Source organism: Amblyraja radiata, chromosome 10 (genome assembly GCF_010909765.2).
Source record: "Amblyraja radiata isolate CabotCenter1 chromosome 10, sAmbRad1.1.pri, whole genome shotgun sequence".
In the NCBI taxonomy this organism is placed as follows: Eukaryota; Metazoa; Chordata; class Chondrichthyes; order Rajiformes; family Rajidae; genus Amblyraja; species Amblyraja radiata.
Window position 1 is genome coordinate 10,728,587 of NC_045965.1, and position 21,380 is coordinate 10,749,966.

Consider the following 21,380-nt stretch of genomic DNA (forward strand, 5'->3'; position numbering starts at 1 on the left):
CTTCTGAATTAAAAAAAGGAAAAACACAGTTCTCAAATGTGTACAACTGGAGACACAAAGTGCTGGAGTAGTTCAGCTGGTTTAGAGCAGCACTGTGGCGCAGCTGCCACCCAGCACTAGAAACCTGGGTTCAATCCTGACTATGGGTACTGTCTGTACAGCGCATGTACCTTCTCCTTGTGACCACGTGGATTTTTGCCTGGTTTTCCAGTTTCCTCCCACACTTCAAAGACGTACATGTTTCTAGGTTAAGTTGCTTTGGTAAAAACTGTAAACTGCCCCTGGTGTGTAGGATAGTGTTCTGGGATCACTGGTCAGTGTAGACATGGTGGGCTGAAGGGCCTGTTTCCAGGCCGTATCTTTACACTAAACTAAGCAGGTCAGGCAGCGTCTCTGGAGAACAGGTATTTCAGATCAGGACCCATCTTCGGACTCGCCGGGGAGTAAAATATCTAAAAGATTGTAATTGACATATCATTAAATCTTATTTTCGCACTTTATTTCAACTGGATTAAATATTAAAAAAAACAACTGAATGCATATAGTGAATGTAAAGGCAGTTAACAATAACATTCATATTTTGTACAACATTATCATGTTTAGTTGACAAGTGACATTAGTGAATGATTGCTACATCCAGCTCCTGTGGAAAGAGCAGCTCTAGAAAGTAGACAACGGGGACCATTGTTAGATTACCTTCTAGATAATACTGGGCACATAAAGATGGGTACAAGTTTGGTGAAACATACATTGCACATAACCACAATAAGTTGATCACTAACTGCTATAGCTTTTAACACAACATGCCGAGTTTTGGGGAACAAAATCTCATCAGTGAAAATATCAGTTTTAATCAAATTACATGGTGCGGATTTTAATAGTGACAAAATTAATTATACAATCTTCATATATTAAAAAAAAAAATCCATCGCTCAGCATTGTTTGGTACAATTGGAAATAAATTGTTCAATCATACTTAGTACCAGTGATGAAGTTAGTTACAAGTCAACGGTTACTTTGCCTGCAGCCATTTAATGTTAAATAGTTTCACAATGTTACATTTTCTAGGCAAGACAATGTACAATGAACACATTTTATATTAAAAAAAAAACAAATAGGCAAAGACAACAGATATGTTAGTGTAGAATAACTAACAACTTACACTTGCAGGTGGCAAATGTTACTTTGTGCTGTTTGGCCAGAGCAACCTGAAGAATTTTAAAATATTTTACTGGCTTCTTTGATCAGCTTTAAGATATTGCAAAGTACAAGATAGGAAAGTTTTTTTTTCAAGCTGTCGCTTTATGAACAGACCCATCCTTCTGTAGTGTGTCATTGCTCAGCAGAAATCAGGCAGCCAAGAGACAAATGTGGAATGGACAAGATGCAGAACTATAACTATGAGTGGCACAGACATGCGAGCTACAGACTAAGGCAGGCGGGTGAGGAATGTTCATACAAAACTGGTGCACACGAAAACAAATAAATATGACGTTCAAAGGGAAAAGTAACAACTATACTGCGTAACGGTGCAAATACAATATACAAATACATAGATCACAGACTGCTATAAAGACAGCCGAGCAGCCACTCGAACAGATCAAAAGCAATGATTTGTAATGTGTGAAGTCAATTGTCGTAACAGCGTTCAAAACCAACTTCTGCCACAATCTCATATTTCCAATTTCAAAAAAAATGATGCAGCCTCCGTAAAAGTATAATTGGGCTTTGTTACCAGATAAATAAAAGGAAGTTTTTGATTGTGACTGAGGCAAGATTCAAATGCTGTCTGTAATGCTGTTACCTAATCAAGTTGCCAGGAAGCAGCCAAATGCCCTAATTTTGGTTGATAAATGTAAAAATCCTGACTAAATGGTCACAAAACACACAAATACCTGAGAGTTTCTATATAATGCATTATGTACAGACATATACTTTTTTTTTTTTTTAATGTAGGAATCCACAATGGTCAACAACTTTCAAAACCTACTGCCATTATGCAATTAATGCCATTATAAGTGGATTGCTCATGTTGTAAATGACTGCCCTCTGCTGCTGCACACTTTCTCTTTTGTTGTTCACTAACTTTAATTCATTATCTTTTAGTTTAGAAATGATATGAAACAAGAGTTATTAAATGATCACCTTGCAAAATAAAAAACGATGGTAGAATATTGGCAAATTCGATACAGATCTTGATCTTCACTTTGGAAATACAATCTAAGCTAGTTATTTAATGGTTATTTTGCAAAACTATAAACTGTGGTAGAATATTACCAAAACAGTCACAGATCCCGAGGACCAGATTCAGTCTCAAGAGTCAAGATGTCAATTCACAAGGTTGACCCCCTGTTGGGTTACTGTATCTGACTGATGTATTATGGGCTCACATCTTGAATTAACTTTCAAATTAAAAAAACACGAGTTTAGATGTATGCACAACTTGCCCAGTTCTCTGGCCTAATTCTTGATCTACGAACAGCTTTAAATGCTGTTTTTGGAACTCTTACAGATATTCTGGGTAACTGAGTCTGGATACTCATTTCATGTATTGGTATCAGATCAGGATCAAGCTTGCAAAACATTTTTTTTTAAATTTTAAATTAAAAAAATTCAACTGAGTCTTCTATTTCCCCTCACACTGGCTACTGCCCAGGTAACTCTACAGCCTGCCTAGGCTTGCTTCATCATTCAACAAGATTATGGATTAACCTTTTCTCAACTACCCTTTCCTGTCCTATTGAAAGCTTCTCTCTCACCATTGAGTCCCCTCATTGACTATATACCCAGGACCACTGGTATAGAGGATTCCAAAGGTTCTCAGCCTCAGTACCAAATGGCTGAACTTTGATTCTGAAACTATGTCCTCTCATTGTCCACCCTGCAGTTACAGAAGGTATCTCAGCTCACACCCTGGGAATCACTTCAAGAATCTTACAAGTTAACTTTTGCACACTCTGTACATGGGCCATGCTCTCAAATCCTTACCAAACTACCCATTCACTCGAGGAATTAATCTCGTGAAGTTTTGAATCCCTTAAGTACGCCTTGCTTTTAGAGAAACCCAAACCATTCAAAATACATTAGATATAATTGCAGTGAGAACTTGAGGGTCTCGACCTGAAACATCACCCATTCCTTCTCTCCGGAGATGCTGCCTGTCCCACTGAGTTACTCCAACATTTTGTGTCTGCAGCAAGTCCTCCTTACCTTTACACTCAAGTTCCCCTGCAACATACTAATTTTCAAACTTACAAAAACAGTTGGACTCTTCCGATTAAAGTACTAACTAAACACCTGTCCAGATTTTACTCCACTTTTCACCTTCTTATCATTTCCTTAGACTACATGCCATCGCTGCATCTACATCATCTTAAAGACTTGCCTCGGACCAATTGGAAGCAAAGACTTGGTCGAGGCACCAGAGACATTGAAACACGTTTAAAGCACCTCATGCATCGATTCCTGTGAAACCAAAATATTTCCACTCCACTCTTCTGAAAAAGATCCATTCATTTTTGCTCCATTCTCCTTCCATTAACCAATCCACAATAATACATTATTCAAATCTTGTGCAACAAATATAATGAGGCACTTGCCCAAATGCCTTTTGAAAATCCCTATCATCTTGTAGTACAAAGCTCCCAACATATCTTGTCATAAACCTACTTTCACAAAACCATATTCTGATTTTCCATCTTCTCTGCCCCATATCCCAGATACCAACATTTTCCCGAGATGAATCCTCAACTAACCAGCCTTGTTTCCCCAGGTTTGCATTTCTCCCCCTTTCTTGGAGGCTGTGGTGACTATCTTCCAATTCTTACGGTTTAATGAACAGTATTTCATATACTGCGCAGCTGCTATGCACAAAAATCCTAGATGGACACAAAATGCTGGAGTAACTCAGCAGGACAGGCAGTATCTCTGGAGAGAAATATCTCCGAAAATCATAGAATGGCAGTTTGCAACACCTCAGACTTTGTCAACTTTTGGTCCCCTTAACTTCTGCTACGTAATTCTACCTAATTTACCTGGACAGTACTTGGTGTGAGGGGAAGTGGAAACATTAGTTGGATTTTGTTTTTGCATGCTTGGTCCTGTCCTGATCTGCATGAGACGAGTATTCAGACTCAGTTACTTGGGATGACTGCGAGAGTCCCAAATACATGCTATAACTGATTGAACCAAGAACAGATCAGGGCTCAAATGACTTGTCCAGAAGTATTGCTCCAGCCTGACTAGTGGTCACTTGAACAAAGCATTGGTGGGGAATGCCTTCAATGGGATTCCAAACAACAAGGAACTAACTGTTGTTCATGAGAAGAACAAAAATTACTAAAGAACCAAGCTATACCAAAGAAAAAAAAACTGTTGTCATCAACATCTTCATGTTTCGGTGGTTAACCTTTCCAAACATTTTCACCAGTTCAAATATTTTAAATTCTTTCCACCACTATTTTTAATATGCAAGTTGTTAGTATTTCTAAATTGTTTCATATTTTCTCAGCATAGAGACCATTTGGCCCATCGAGTCTATCCCATCTATCAGCAGAACCCCATTTCTTCACTTTTTCAGTGCAATTATTTCTCACTTTGCTCCTGATCCACATACTGAACAATGAAATATGATGTGCATTCTTTTAACGCACATATGCTGAACTGTTGGCACCATCTTAAACTTTCCAAACAAAAAATGAATTGTCTCAAACAAAAGTTTATCTTGAAGGTTCTTCATATAAATTCTAAAAAAATGAAATTTGCAGAAGGGCCACATTTTTGTTAAATGCAAAGCTTAGTAAGAGACCCTGAATGGCACAAGATCTTTAGAATCACTGACGTATGACCAGATTGGCAAAATGGTCTTTGTCACCTACGATTCACTTTATACACAGCCTTGCGGTACTCAGTCCACACTTCAGACTGATTAGATGGATCATCCATCTTAACAATTGTTACTTCCAACTCTGCCGAACCTCAGCAAGAGAGATATAATCATAAACCTGATCTCAGTCAGTTCCATTAATCTTCAACACTTTTCCAACATGCTCTTTTCCATATCACGCTGATGGGATCTTCCAAACTCGAACCCCTATAGTAATTGCTGGCAAATGATCAATGGAAATATGCTTGTTTGGAGACCTGCAACATGCCTTGTTTAAAAAATAATCTTATTTTCTTCTAAAAAACTGAAGAATTGGAATCGTTCAAAAATGCTACCTCGGCACAAATTTGCCTTTTGAAGTCCACTTTCCACCCATAATAAACTGAGGTTCACTCTGTTCCCACTGCTGCTTTAGTGTCCCTATTATTTATTTTCATGTAAGCGTTACTAAATGAATTAGAAAGAGAACAAACAATAGGCTCTCAAATTATTCCTGTAGTGTGATATCCTTCAAAAACGTAATCCATCACTACAGAAACATCTTAATTCTCTAAAAAAAAACAATTAAACAGCTTTCTTCCTGTAACCTCACTGAACAAAAATTAAAGCACAGCTCATCCATAGCTCATCTGCACAAGGATGTTCCTGGTTAGTGTTACAAATGCCTTGACAGCTGAAAATCAAAAACACCCTGCTGAAAATAATTTGCTGTGGCAGAACAGGTTTAAAACTCAGTCACATTTACCATCCACTGTATATCAAACAGGTACACGACTAAGAATCTAGCAACCCAAAATGTGAGTCTGCTGTGCAGCCAACCTAGAAACCTGATGGGTGATTACTCTGTGAACTAGACAATTTAATGGAGTACTGTTCCAATACTTAAATCAAATCTAACGCAAAGTTACGAATGACCTCCAGAGCCCCATTGTCAAAGCCACAGATATCCATCATGCCTCTGTCATCTGGGTCAGCAATGCTGAATCCATTGGAGCCCAATCCACAGATAACCAATTTGGCTGGAATGCCCATTTTCTGCAACAACAACAAAAAGTTGATCAATAAATTACTGGAGATTGAAAAAGATTCAACATCACAGCACAGTGGCGCAGTGGTAGAGTTGCTGCCTTACAGCGCCAGAGACCCAGGTTCGATCCCGACTACGGGTGCTGTCTGTACGGAGTTTGTACGTTCTCCCCGTGAACGCATGGGTTTTCTCCGAGATCTTCCGTTTCCTCCCACACTCCAAAGACGTACAGGTTTGTGGGTTAATTGGTTTGGTAGAAATGTAAATCGTCCCTCGTGTGTGTTGGATAGTGTTAATGTGCGGAGATGGCTGGTTTGCGCGGACTCGGTGGGCAGAAGGGCCTGTTTCTGCACTGTATCTTTAAACTAAATAAAAAGACATAGCTATGGAGAAGCAAGGAACTGCAGATGCTGTTTTAAAAAATATATACAAAGTGTTGGAGCAACTCAGTGGGGCAAGCATCATCCCTGGAGAAAATAAATAGGAGGCACCCTTCTTTCGAAGACATAGCTATAATTTGTACTCTTTTTATTATTTATATTATAAAACCACTAGAGAAATATTACTTTGAGTTATTGCTGTTATAAAATAATTATTTATTTTCATGATATAACTACAACAACCAATTGTGCAGACATAAGAAAATGCAGACGCTGAAATCTTGAGCAAGACACAAAGTACTGGAGGAACTCAGAGGGTCAGGCAGCGTCTGTGGAGGGAATGGACTGACCACGTTTCTTGTCAGGACCCTTGATTGTAGCAGGGGGAAGAAAGCTGGAGAAGAGATGTGGGGCAGAATAAAGCCTGGAAGTGATGGGTGGATACAGGTGAACATTTGTCTACTACAATCATTCTGAACAATGGACCCGACTTAAAGGGTTGCCTGTCCATATCTCCACAGATGTTACCTGACCCACCGGGATCATCCAGAGCTTTGTGTTTGCTTAAGATCCCAGCATCAGCAGTTCCTTGTGTCTCCGTGTTTCCAGCTAAACCATTTAAGAGAATCACAACACTGAATATCAATCCTAACTTACTTCACTATGCAAGAGGATTGCCATTTCATGGTTGCGGACATGACCAGCTAAGAAGATGGCACAGTGGCAATTCCACAGAAGGGAATTGTTGCATATTAATTAATATTGCAGGCTACACAGGTTTTAGATACATTTTCCTGAATCTAACCATAATATCCTTGCATCAACATGCGTTATTTGGAATTCTCTCACCTTTCTGTATTCTCTTAAAGCTTCTGCAGGATGTATGTTTCCATAGTAGGTTTCATTGCCAGTAAGGACAATGAACACATCTGCAGCAGTTTTTGTCTTAACGGCCCACAACATGGGAAGAGCGCAGTCCATGGAACCAAATGGAACCTGTGAAAGTGGTCAAAATTGTCCAAAATGTTCTATCAAAAGAGATTTCAGTTTATTTCATTTTATATTTTTTTAAAGATGTAACCCCGATGCGGAAATTTCAAGAGACAAAGATTTTAATGCAATGAAATCAGTTCAAGATTATTGATTAGAAGAAAACACCACTCTGGATTTATAGGCAGGAACAGATTTCTGAGGAATTTAATAGTAACAGAAACAATATGCACCACATTTGGAAGGACAGCTGCAAAACATTATTTGGCATCCAGCTTTCAGCACCCAGCACTCTCATCACCAGAAGCAGAACTGTTTCCAACTCAAAATGAAAGATGAAAAATAAAGCTAAAACAATACAAATATTGGGAATTTATATCTAACAAACTGACGATTATGAATTTCATTAAAAAAAAAAGTTAGGGTTGATAATCAAGATATGCTTCTACTCAGTACTTTACTTGTGATGGTATGTGCAGGAACAGGGCAGCAGTACCTTTGAAAGATTAGGCCATTATTTCATTTCCAGCCACACAGTTTTCATTCACACCTTTTTGTGTATTAAAAAAATAATTTCTGTAATATGTGAGCATTTGAGTTATTAATATAACCATTTTAGGGAACAGAAATGACAAAGTTTACACTGGTCAGCTCTGAATTATTGACAAGGAACGACAGAAGTCATGAAAATCGATTTAGTTGTACAAATAGTTTTATATTACCACATGCATCGCAGCTAATACTTTATCCAATGCCATTTCAGAAGTGATGTGCAATGGAACCATTCCATCGGAAAAAGCAACAATTGTGGAGTTGGCTTCTGTTTGTTTCACAACCTGTAAAAGTAATCAGTTTTAGTGAACATTTCAATAAAACCATTGGAACAGGTAAACAATAAAGTCAAAACAAATGAGAATCTGACCTTTGTAATTAGATAAGGCCAGTATTATCTAGCACAATTTATAATTTATTGTATTATTTATTTGTTGTGCTGTCCATTTAACATGTCTGTAAACCTGATACAAGTAAGAATTTTATTGTTCCGGCCATGGTGTATTTGACAATTAAAATTTTGTGACTCCTGGGATGAGGGCCAGCCCAGCTGAGCAACACTACAGTGTTCAATTTCAGGTGCTATACTTTTTGGTTGCAATACCTGGAAAATAGGCAGAATAACTAAAAAAAAATGGATATAGGGATGATGGAATACAATTGCTTCAAGATATAGAAACAGATATCAGTGGGACACCACCTCTGGGAATCCAAGTCATTCAGCAAATATTGAGACAAATTTAAGAATTGACCAATTTCAAAGAGCAGCCAAGCTCTCTGCAACCCTCTTGATTATAGGCTGGATGGAATGTACCTCCCCACCCAAGATGAGCAAGGATGAAGAGAAAACAATGTTTAAACAAGGCTACATAGCTGGTTACAAAACAAAAGTGCAAGAGAATTGAAGATAGACACAAAGTGCTGTAGTAACTCAGCGGGTCAGGCAGCATCTCTTGAGACCGAAGCATACGTGACGTCTTGGGTCGGGATCCTTCTCCATGTTTTCCAGAGATGCCATCTGACCTGCTGAGTTATTCCAGCATTTTGCGTCTATCTTTGGTATAAACCAGCACCTGCACTTCCTAGTTATTACTTAAGAGAATCGACCTGCTCCTGCCAAACCCACCATTTTAATTATCATCAACCGTGGAAGCATCGAACGTCAAAGATAAATAAAATGGAACTGAAAATAAGTTAGGAATTATGTAGAGATCTCAACTGTTATGGTTCAAAAATAATTTAAGCTTTATTCCCATGCAAGATAAAGCAGCACATCTTAATGCAAATGATTGTAGTGAAGTAACTTCATAACAGTAACAAAAATCTACAAGTCACTAAAGCAAGCATTGGTTTGTGAATCAATCTTACCATTGACATAACCGCTGCAACGCTGTATGCACAGAGAGCTCTGCATCCCAGAATGTGGCTACACATAGAAGAACTCACATCCAAAGCCAATACAAAGTGCTTCCCTGTTGGTTCTATATTCTGTAAAAATAAAAACAAAGTAATTCACACGAGTCCTATTTCACAAAGAATTACTGTTTTAACATTAGAAAATGACAATTGATCATTACCTTAAAAGCTTTATAAAATGCTTGATTTAGTGCGACTAATATTTCTGGATCGAGGATCCACTTTAGTTTTCCTCTGTTTCCTGTTTTGTACATTTCAAGAGCCACCAAAATGTGAAATGGATGGATTTGGGCCTAGAAGTCAAAGAACTAAAGATTACTGATTAGAATACGCATTCTACAGAGTTCCGAACCACATGGAGTAAATTTTACAAGGGCTAAGATTCTTATATTTTCCTGAATTGATTACCACTCATATTCAAGTCTGCTTTTCGAACAGTACCAGTACCCAATAATTCAATAAATGGACCAGTGTTCATATTTGTACTTCAACTAGGAAAATCAATAGGGTCAGAGCTCTAACAGAACCCTGATTTCATCTTTACGTAACATCAGATTCTCATTTCTTGAATGCATTAATTAACATGCCGAGATAAAAGATGAGGTATCGTCTTTCATCTTATGTTGGACTTGGTTGGAATAGTGTAGAAAGCCAGATACACTATTCCCTCCCAGTTGACAGTTGGTTGGCATATGGATGCCAGTATCCAAGTGATTGGAGAATTGTAATGTGCCTGGCAGCTGAGAACTAACTGATTCTAACAAGGTCACCATTCTGTACTTTGTAGCCTCTCTTTCCACAGATGCCACCTGATCTGTCAAATTTTGCCAGCAGCGTTTTATTTCACATTTGCACCAACTGTGTTCTGCATTCAAGTTTGTTTTCCTCCAAATGATTACTCCACCTTTTATTTACATTTCTCCATACAGGTCCCCCCTTTAGACAGCACAGAAACAATTTTGACCTTCATGCTATTGCAGCCGGCTACTTTGTAGTCTTCTTCCCTCCCCTTCTCTGTAACATAAAACACATGTTCTCTCACTTTTGATGTTCTGATGAAGAGTAAAACACAAGGTACTGTTGGAACTCAGTGTCTACGGAGAGAAAGGATAGACTACTTTTCCAATCGGGACCCTTCTTCAGACTGATGAATGGTGATTGACCTAAAGCATTAACTTTGTACCTCTCTCCATTCATTCTTCTCAATCTGGTAACTATCCCCAGCATTTTAAGTTGTATTTCAATGTTTGAGGAATGGTAGGCTCCCCGTTGATGGTTTTGTGGATGAAACAACGACGTGACATGGTACCGGGTCATTCAAATCAGTGTTCCCGGGTTAAATGTATGTTTGATGTGGAGTCATGTAATGTTCTGACAGCTGCCTGGATTGTTGCAGGCTTATGGATGCCAGAGAAGAATGTAATTAAACTTCGTGATGTTGAATACCATGATCATGCCAGCTGCGGGCTTTCACTGTGTGGGGAGAATGGTCAGAACTGAACTTACAGAGGGCTGACAACAGCCATAGAACCACATTTTAGTTAGAGTCAGCGTGTTCAAGGAAGGGAGGAAAAAATGGAAATTTGATTAGAACAAGCGTCTGGGGCTAAGGGGAGAGGGCAGGAGAATGGGGTTAGCAGGGAGAGATAGGTCAGCCATGATTGAATGCAGAGTAGACTTGATGGGCCAAATGGCCTAATTCTGCTCCTATGACATGAACTAATGAAAAACTTAAAAGTACAAAGGAGGAAAACAAAGAAATAGGGCATTAATATGCCTTGAAGAAAAACATAGCTAGTGTAATTTAAAATGTAATTGCCTCACAGTTGTGTTGGGAGGAGGTAGCATTAAAGTTACCTTAGGCTTCCCAGGCTAAAGAACGTAAATAAAATGAATTCATAAAACAGTTCATATTCCTGATTCCATCCTGCGATCCACTCTGGCGTTAATAAAAGCAAGAATCCCAGAGGCTGACTTCTTTAATTAGTGCCTTGATTAATTAACGTAGAAAATAGCAGTTTGTTGGAATACAAGAACGGATGGCACTAATTAACATAATCTCCAAGAGGATTTGCAGATGCAAGGAACTACAGATGCTGAAATCTTGAGCAAAACAGAGCTGGAGGAACTCAGCGGGCCAGGTAACATTTGTGGAGTGAATAGACAGGTGACATTTTGGGTTGGGATCCTTCTTCAGACTCACCAGAAGGGCCACAACTCGAAACATTGCCTACCCATTCCCTCCACAGATGCTGCTTGACCTGCTGAGTTACTGCTGCACTGTGTTTTTGCACTAGTGATTCAGCACCATCACATAAAACCGTCAAAGATAAATATTCCTAAAACATGAAATCAATTCTAAGTGAACTCTGCAATCTTGGTATTGACGCCTAGAACTGGGTTGGTTGAGAACAAAAATTGACTAGATTTTCAATGTCCACACAGTCCCACTATGCAAAATAGTCAAAGTTTGCCACCAAGATGCCAAACGGTGGTGTGAGATATGGAAGTATACAGATGTATAATGGATATGCGATGAGGTGGGGAAACATAGTATTGGGGAAGCTTTTCTTTAAAAAAAACATTCAGAATTGCCAGCATTAATACTCCCACCTCAACAAGCCAAATTTTATGAAGAACTATCAAATATGTAACTAAGATGTTACATCCCTGCAAAGAAACCTAAGATTAGATAGTCGTTTTCCTAAGAACACAATTAGATATTTAATGTTGAAACCAGCATTAAATTATATTCATCCAGAAGGCTGTGGAGGCCACGTCAATGGATATTTTTAAGGCAGACATAACTAGTTTCTTGATTAGTACGGGTGTCAGGGGTTATGGGGGACATTGGGGTTGAGAGGGAAAGATAGATCAGTCATGATTGAATGGCAGAGTAGACATGATGGGCAAAATGTCCTAATCCCGCTTCTATAACATAAACTAATGAGAAGCTTTAAAAAAAAAAAAGTAGAAGAGGGTAAACAAAGAAATAGGGCACTAATTTGCCTGGAAGAAAAAATAGCTTGTGTAATTTAAAAATTAATTGCCTCACAGTTGTGGCAGGAGGAAGTAGCATTAAAATTGCCTTAGGCTTCCCAATGAATTCATAAAAAACAATGCATATTCCTGATTCCAACCCGATATCTACTCTGGCGTTAATAAGAGTAAGAATCCCAGAGGCTGACCTCTTTAATTAGTGCCTTGATTAATTAATGTAAAAAATAGCAGTTTGTTGAAATACAAGAACTGTTGGCACTAATTAAAAGAATCTCCAAAGATGATTTGCAGATGCAAGGAACTACAGATGCTGAAATCTTGAGCAAAACAGAGCTGGAGGAACTCAGCGGGCCAGGTAACATTTGTGGAGTGAATAAACAGGTGACATTTTAGGTTGGGATCCTTCTTCAGACTCACCAGAAGGGCCCCAATCCAAAACGTCGCCTACCCATTCCGTCCACAGATGCTGCCTGATCTGCTGAGTTACTGTCGCACTGTGTTTTTGCGCTAAAATAATTCAGCACCTTCATCAAAAACGGTCGAAGATAAATGTTCCTAAAACATGAAATCAATTCTAAGTGAACTGCAATCTTGGTCTTGACGCCTAGAACTGGGTTGGTTGAGAACAAAAACAGATCAGCTTTTCAATGGCCACTATGTAAAATAGCCAAAGTTTGCCATCAAGAAGCCAATTTTACTTTGTGTCACAAAAAGGTGGTGAGATATGGAAGTATCATCTGGTATGGATATGTGATAGTGAGGTGGGGAAATATAGTAATGAGGAAAACACATTTCTTTAAAAACACATACACATTCCCAATTGCCATACTCCCACCTCAACAAGCCAAATTTTATGAAGAACAATCAAATATCTAATTCAAAAGTTAATCCTTGCTGCAAAGAAACCTAAAATTAGAAAGTTGTTTTCCTAAGAACGGAATGATTAGATATTTAATGTTGAAACCAGTGTTAAATTATTTGTATCCAAGATATTGCCACAATAATTAATGGTTTGCCTCAATAATTGATGGTTTGCAGTAGTAGAGCCTGTTATATTAACTTGGGCTAATCCCAAGCAGATAATTTCCAAACTTTATTTTAAACTGTAGATATTGTTGTATAAAATAATATTGTTGTATAAAAAGGGCAAAAAATGTTTGCTAAAAGGACTGACATAAGAGAGAGATTTTGATTACTTAGTGTAGATGATTTATAGAAAATTTGGGCCAGAATTCTGAATAGCACCAATACCTGCACACTAACACTATCCTACACACTAGAGACTATTTACAGAAGCCAAATTAACCTACAAACCTGTACGTCTTTAGAGCTTAGGAGAAGACGAAAGCATCTGGGGGAAAACCCACAAAGTCACGGGAGAACGTACAAACTCCGTACAGACAACTAGGTAGATCGCATAGTGAACATATTACAAGCATTGGGAGCATCTGCTGTGCAATACAGAAATAAGTAAGTAACTAAATCAGAGGAAAATGCCAGACAGAAAATTTGCTTCGATTGGAAATGATGTTATCAAATTGGACTCGTGGCAGGTTGAATCGGTCTGACAAATAACATTTGAAAGATTAAATATTGTCGGATATAGGACCATACCTTCTTTAATGCGGTCTCATTTTTCAGTCTTTCACATAACATAGTAACCTCTTCACTTCCTGGCTTAAGGATGGACTCTGCAGTCATTTTCCCCAAATTTTTAAGAATTGCAATAATAGGCATATCCTTCAGTAATGCCTTCCACACCTAATAAATTAAAATAAAGATATTATCCAGCAGAAAGCACAAAAGAATCAACGAACCAAATCTATAATCCAATACTGGACATTGCATCTTCAAGTTGTGACACTGAATACATGGGCTCAACATAAATGTACCACACTAAGCTTTTATCATTGTGGTATTAGAGATCCAGGAGTGAAAGAAGGGGTGAGAATATTTACTAACTCAGTAAAGTTTAACGGTCATTCCACATTTGTTTGAAACACAAGACCGCCATGAGGGATGATGGGAGAACAAAGGGGGACCCGGTGTGGGCACTCTAGTTTAGAATCCTCTGCCCAGGGGATAAGTCTGTATTTTTGTTCATTTGTTCCGGTGAAGGCGTTGTGCACACGGCAGCCAGACAACAGTTGCTTGTCTTTTTCTTTTTTTTTTCCACTTTTAGATTAGATCAGATTAGATAGCCTTTATTGTCATTCAGACCGAAGTCTGAACGAAATTGCAGCAGTCATACATACAATACAATACAATAAGAAACAACAATAAACACATATTAACATCCACCACAGTGAGTCCACCCAGCATCTCCTCACTGTGATGGAGGCAAAGTCTTTAGGTCTCCAGTCTCTTCCCTCCTCTTCTCCCTCTGCGCTGAGGCGATACCCCACCGGGCGATGTTAAAAACTGTCCCGCTGCTCAATCACTGCGCCCCGGGGTAGTCGAAGCTGCCGCCCACCAGTCCTGCTGACGCAGCTGCTGGCCCGCGGCCGAACCCCGGACTCAGGCCACCACCGCCAGAACACCGTCCCAGCCACCCTCACGTGAGAATCGTGCCGTCTTCAGCCTCGGGCTGGGCCGCCCCGACATGGGCGCCGTACCTCCCTCGGGCTGGGCCGCCCCGCCATGGGCGCCGTACCTCCCTCGGGCTGGGCCGCCCCGACATGGGCGCCGTACCTCCCTCGGGCTGGGCCGCCCCGACATGGGCACCGTACCTCCCTCGGGCTGGGCTGCCCCGACTTGGGCGTTGCTTCTTCCCCGGGCCGGGCCGCCCCGACATGGGTGCCGATCCTCCCTCGGGCTGGGCCGCCCCGACATGGGCGCCGTACCTCCCTCGGGCTGGGCCGCCCCGACATGGGCGCCGTTTCTTCCCCGGGCCGGGCCGCCCCGACATGGGCGCCGCTCCTCCCTCGGGCTGGGCCGCCCCGACATGGGCGCCGCTCCTCCCTCGGGCTGGGAACGCCGTACCTCCCCGAGCTCGGCCACTCCGACGGGAGCACCGTTCCTTCCTCGGGCCAGGCCGCCCTCACGGGAGCGTCACAGCCCCTCACGGAAGCACTGTTCCAGCCCCGAGCCGGGCCGCCCTCACGGGAGCGAGCTCAGGGCGAGTCCTGGTGGGCTCTGCCTCCTGAGCCTCGAGGTCGCCAGCTCCGCCATTAGGCCTCAGCGCAGACGGAGGCAGAGAAGGGGAATACGACAAAAAAGTCGCATTCCCCCGCAGGGAGAGACAGCAAGCCCCGTTTCAACCCCCCCCCCCCCCCAAACACAAACTAAAAACCAAAACTAGACTAACCAAAATGAAAATAAAAAACACAAAAAACACAAAACAAACAGGACTGCCGGTGAGCCGCTGCAGCCAGAGCCGCGCCGCCACGCTACCTTGTGTGTTGTGACTGTTGGCAGACCAATTTTCCTCCTGAGATGAATAAAGTTTTATCGTATTGTGTCTCCTAAAGATTATATTCTACAAATGCCATTACTGCTTCATATATATCAGCTGCAAAAAAACCTTTTCACTGTACCTTGGCACACGTGACAATAATAAACTAAACTAATTCACTCACCTCCTGTGACTTCAGGTGATCGGTCAGTAGGTGCTCTCTGACCAACTGGTACTCCTCAATTAGATGAGCAACCTCCTGTTCATCCCGAGACATTTTTACCCTCTCTAAAGCTTCAAAGTACTTCAACAATCGCTGAATTCCATCTGAGTTTTCCTTATCCTTATACGCTTCTTCAACTTCTTTCCAACCCTTCATGATATACTTGGTCACCAGGATGAGATCTGGATAACACAGCAAACTAGTTCAAAATGCTATTCTCAAGCCTCACACATTACTTTTGGGGGGAATTAATTTAACATGCAGTGAATCCAAAGCTACTGCAATTCACTGAAGTCATTCAGACCCTGTCAAGTCAAAATTGAATTGTACATTTGAATATGGCAGACACTAAATGTGTGGAAAGGAATTGCTGATGCAAGTTTATACGGAAGAAAGACACAAAGTGCTGGAGTAACTCTGCGGGTTATGTAGCATTTCTGGAGAAAAAGGCTGGGTGACATTTTGGTTCGGAACCCTTCATTCAGACCTTGAGGCTAACTAAATATCAACTGCAATTCAACTGAAATTATTTTCTGATTAAGTTCTTAGAAAACAAAATACATATTGCATGCTTCCTACCAAATAATCCAGTTATGCCCACATCTTTTTACTCAGTCAAATGAGGTGACCTTGTCCTGAGATCTTCACAAAGCAGTACAAATTTAGTACTTAATTGCACTGTAAATTCTCTCTCTCTGTACCAATCCACCTAAAGCAGACGGTGCCAAGTTCCCGTGGAATGCCAGCTTAATCCTCAACAGCAGGGACTTGGGAGAAAAATAAACCCTGGCCGATGACACAGCAAGAAAAAGGGATAATTAATCCACATCACTGGCTCTGAAATCTGACAAATACTCTGAATATTCTGCTCCTGCTCCACCACCGGATTCCATGAGGAGTCCAATATCATTGTGCAGGTGAGACAAGATTTCTAACAAGTTCAATAAAAACACACAATGCATTGGAGTAGAAAACTAGTGGCAATTTCATGGGGGACAGTTAGGAATGGAACTGCTCGCAGCTTATTACAAATGCCAGAGCATAATATAAATGGTTGCGAGTTTAAAATGAAACCACCTCTTCCTCTGGATGAAATAGTACGATTTAACCACGTAAAGTACATAAGCACAGACTTTGTCTCATTTTAGAAACCACTACTGACTAGTTGTTGAAATGTGAGCCATTATCACAAATAGTCCTGCCCTTTTAATTCACTCAAGAGCATCAACAATAACTAAGACAATGTAAAAATAATCAGTTAGTTTTACTCAGAAAGGTTAAAGTTCTTCCCATAGTCACCTAGTAGTGTCATAATTGGAGCATCAAATCAGGAATTTGTGACAAAAGAACAAAGCTCATATGATTGCAGTTAAAGTTTTGTTAATTTTACATTCAGTTACACAAACTTCCCATCAAATCATCAACATTTTAATTCCTAAATGTGGAACTGAGCCAGCCACTTTCCAACGACCCATTTTAACAACCACCTGTGTGACAAAGGATCATCGACAACAGTGTTAAGCCAGCTTCCCCATTGTACAAGCACATGGCCAATTGAACTGTTACCTCAAAGCTGTGATCAAGCCTACCCTCAGTAACTTCCCCTGGAAGTTGGAAAGATAATGATCTGGAAAATATACCAAAGAAAGAGTGGCACATTGGTGCAGCAGTAACGTTTGTGCCTTACAGTGCCAGAGACACGGGTTTGATCCTGGCCTTGGCAGCTGTCTGTACGGAGTTTGCTCTGTACGGAGTTTGCACATTCTCCCTTTGACCACGTGGGCTTTCTCCGGTTTCCTCCCACGCTCTAAAGATGTGCGGGTTTGTTGGTAAATTGGCCAAGGAAATATTGTAAATTGTCCCTAGTATGTAGGATAGTGCTAGTGTACGGGGATCGCTGGTTGCCACGGACTCGGTTGGTTGAAGGATCTGTTTCCTCGCTGTATCGGGAAAGTATAAAGTTTTAAAAAAATTAGGATCACAAGCCGTTTAAACTTTTTAAACGTTGTGTTCTAGAAAACAGCAGAATAATAAGGTGCCAAATTTCCATAGACAAAGTCCAATGTCCACTATGGGGATTAGACAGTGCCCTAGCGTATGAACGACCATTCAGAAGCCAGATGACGGAGGGGAAGCAGCTAGTATTTTAGCAAAAATAATTATTTTAGTCAAACTTTCAAACGCATTCATTCCATTCCTCTGGTTACTTTGAGACAGGCTGCACAGTGCAGCAGACCATTTCCTAGTCAATGTTTACACCAAAGATCAACACAAAATGCTGGAGTAACTCAGCGGGACAAGCAGCATCTCTAGATAGAAAGAATGGGTGACTTTTCTGGTCGAGACCTGCTCTGAAGAAGGTTCTCGACCCGAAACATCACCTGTTTCTTCTATCCAGCGATGCTGCCTGTCCTGTTGAGTTACTCCAGCATTTTGTGTCCATTTCCTAGTAAATAACAGGTTAATTAAATTAAAGTAAGATGCCAATATAAAGTGCCTTTCTAAGGTATATCTTGTAATGCAACATGCTGCAAATAAGATTGGATCCAGCTTAAAGCTGGTGACTATCTGCTTCTGAAGAAAAGTTGAAGAGTGTGGATAGGTTAAATCATTGTTAAACAATAACATCACTGACCTTCATTAGCTGGTTTCAGGTGTGACAATCGAAGTAAATCTTTGTGTGACCACCCAGCTTTCCGCTTATATCTTGTTACTGCCATAGCAATAGCCATCCCATCTTTACTGTTGTACCAGGTTGCCACTGCTTTCCTCAAGGCTCTTCCCCAGATTCCACATTTCATTCCTCCACTGAGATCCTTTCTAAACTGAATGTATGTGAACAGATGGGTTGGGATGCAGCAGATTTCAGTCAGAGCTTTGTAGGCAGCTTGTTTGGTTGAAGGATCCGAGCATTGTGTGCAAAGAGCCAACGCAAACAAAGTAGGGTCTTGTGTGGCCACTCTTCGCTCGATGCCAAACCTCTTTATTTCCTGGATGACTTCAGCACCTTTGCCTTCTTCTATCAGTCTCAATATGGCCTGAGCATTTTCCTTTCCCAGCTTCTCCTCGTTGGTGGTGTAGGTCCCACCCTCAGAACCAAAGCACAGGAATCGTCGCAGACGAGTCATGTCTGTCACTCGCCACATGCAACCTCCTTCAGAGTTCTGCACTTGCTGGCCAGTCGATGGCTCTACATGCTGCATTTCAGATTCACACGGCACTCCTACAGCTTTGAACCCATCCGCGAAACAATGCTGAGTAGAAAATGTGATTGATTTAATTAATAGGTACACAGGTTAATGTTTGCAAGTTGACAAAATGATGAATTACCAAAGATGCAAATAACTTCATGGAGCAAGGGTGACCAATCTTTTTCAGCTCATCTCTACCACGTCTGACACGGTTGACTAAACCAAACATTTTAAATATCTTCAAAGTTTCTTCCCACACGTTACCAGGCAACTGAACCATCTATCACTAACTGGAGAGCAGTCCTGACCTACCATCTTCCTCATTGGAGACCTTGAATCCGACTTTACCTTGCACTAAACATTATTCTCTTTACCCTGAACCTGTCTAATGTGGACGGCTTGATTGTAATCATGTATAGTCTTTTCGCTGACTGGATGGCATGCAACAAAAAACTTTCTCACTGTTCCTCAGTACACGTGATAATAATAGATTAAATTAAATACATGGGAGTGCATTTATGGGATTCCACTCTTGTCCAGTTTTCTCCAGGGTATTATTACTTGTCTGGTTACTCATCCCATCCCAGTTAACTCAAGTGCATCTCAAGGCTTCCTTCTATTGTTCAACTCCATAATGCCTCAGAGCAATAATACCCAAAAACACAAAGGCAGCATCTCTGGAGAACATGGATAGGTGACGTTTCAGGTCGAGACCATTCTTCAGTCTGACTAGTAAATGGTTTACACTAGCTTCCTAGTTGAATTTAGTTATTTTTAACTAAAATTTAAAAAAACAATAATAAAAAATAAATAAACTCTTACCCTTCTCCAATCAGCCTGAAGAAGGGTCCCAACTGAAACATCACCTTTAGACTTTAAAGATACAACACGGAAATAGAGCCTTTTGCCCACAGAGACCACGCTGACCAGCGAGCACTGTCCTAAATACTGGGGACAATTTACAATTTTACTGAAGCCAATTAACCTGCAAACCTGTGCTTCTTCAGAGTGTGGGAGGAAACCAGAGCAGCCGGAGAAAACGGTCACAGGGAGAACGTACAAACCAGCATCTGCAGAATGTGCAAGAAAGAATTGCAGATGCTGGATTAAATCGAAGGTAGACACAAAATGCTAGAGTAACTCAGCGGTACAGGCAGGATCTCTGGGGAGAAGGAGAGATGCTGCTGCACCCGCTGAGTTTCTCCAGCATTTTTGTGTACCTTCTCTGGAGAGAAGAAATGGATGAAGAATGGTCTCTGCAGAAACTAGACTGCTTGTTTATATGACCAACTAGTTCTACGTTATCACAGGTCACAGGGAGGAAACCGGAGCACCCGGAGAAAAGCCACGAGGTCACAGGGGGAACGTAAAAACTCCGTACAGACAGTAGCCGAGGTGGGTGAGGATCGAACCCGGGTCTCCGGGTCTGTGAGGCAGCGACTCTACCCGCTGCGCCACCGCTGCTCCGGGCCCGAGAGTGAGGATGAAGGGGGTTTGTGCTGCCACCCGTCCACCTCACGCAGGGCTGCCTCCCTCCCTCCGCCCAGGCGCCCGTCCCCGGGCGGACATGCCTCGGCTGAACCGGCCCCCTCCTCCCCGGCGGATTTACCTCCATGCTGCGGGTGGTGAGTGCGGGCGGAGACGCCGAGGGGACGCAGGAGCCGCCGCCGCCGCCATCGCCGTCCATGGTCACCCCGACCCCCTGACGTCAGCGTCCACCGCTCCGCTGCGCCTCCCCTGGCAGCCAAGCGCATTGCAGGCACAAAACCCCGAGCGCATCACGTGTGGGAAGCAACTGCAGATGCTGGCAGGGGAGCACTAAACGCTGGAGTAACTCAGGGGGACAGGTAGCATCTCTGGGGAGAATGAATGGATAACTTACTCAGGGGGACAGGTAGCATCTCTGGGGAGAATGAATGGATAACTTACTCAGGGGGACAGGTAGCATCTCTGGGGAGAATGAATGGATAACTTCACCCCTTTCTAGTCCACACTCAAGAACTTTTTCTCGGTGGATCAGGTAGCATCTCTGGAGAGAATGAATGGATAACTTCACCCCTTTCTAGTCCACACTCAAGAGTTTTTCCTCAGTGGATCAGGTAGCATCTCTGGGAAAAAAGGAATTGATCCTTTTTCACCTGACACGCTGAGTGACTGCAGCTCTTTGTGTAACTTCGGTTTAAACCAGGATCAGAGTGTTTTATAGTTATATGTCCCAGAAAAAAAAAACAAGGAAGAGAAAATGACATTCTTACTTGCAGCAGCACAACCGCTATGTAAGCACAACACTCTGTAAACACCAAAATAAACAATAAAGAAGTC

At 41.4% G+C, this 21,380-nt stretch overlaps 1 protein-coding gene across 1 annotated transcript; it reads right to left on the minus strand.

Annotated features, from left to right (window-relative positions):
- Nucleotides 1-481: 481 nt before the first annotated feature.
- Nucleotides 482-20,771, minus strand: ro60 (Ro60, Y RNA binding protein). Its single transcript, XM_033028001.1, has 9 exons — nucleotides 20,668-20,771; nucleotides 18,503-19,121; nucleotides 15,829-16,049; nucleotides 13,865-14,011; nucleotides 9,412-9,543; nucleotides 9,203-9,322; nucleotides 8,005-8,118; nucleotides 7,142-7,288; nucleotides 482-5,920 (listed from the first exon to the last, which is right to left on the minus strand). The coding sequence occupies exons 1-9, from the start codon at nucleotides 20,743-20,745 to the stop codon at nucleotides 5,768-5,770; spliced, it is 1,731 nt and encodes a 576-aa protein (XP_032883892.1). The 5' UTR covers nucleotides 20,746-20,771; the 3' UTR covers nucleotides 482-5,767.
- Between the last annotated feature and the right edge of the window lie 609 nt (nucleotides 20,772-21,380).

Excerpts from the sequence above, each read along its gene's own strand:
- ro60 (XM_033028001.1), bottom strand. The coding sequence starts at position 20,745 with ATGGACGGCGATGGCGGCGGCGGCGGCTCCTGCGTCCCCTCGGCGTCT. Across the intron at positions 19,122-20,667 it reads TCACCACCCGCAGCATGGAG|CATTGTTTCGCGGATGGGTT; the intron begins GTAAATCCGCCG and ends TTTTCTACTCAG. Across the intron at positions 16,050-18,502 it reads CCTGAAACCAGCTAATGAAG|ATCTCATCCTGGTGACCAAG; the intron begins GTCAGTGATGTT and ends TGTGTTATCCAG.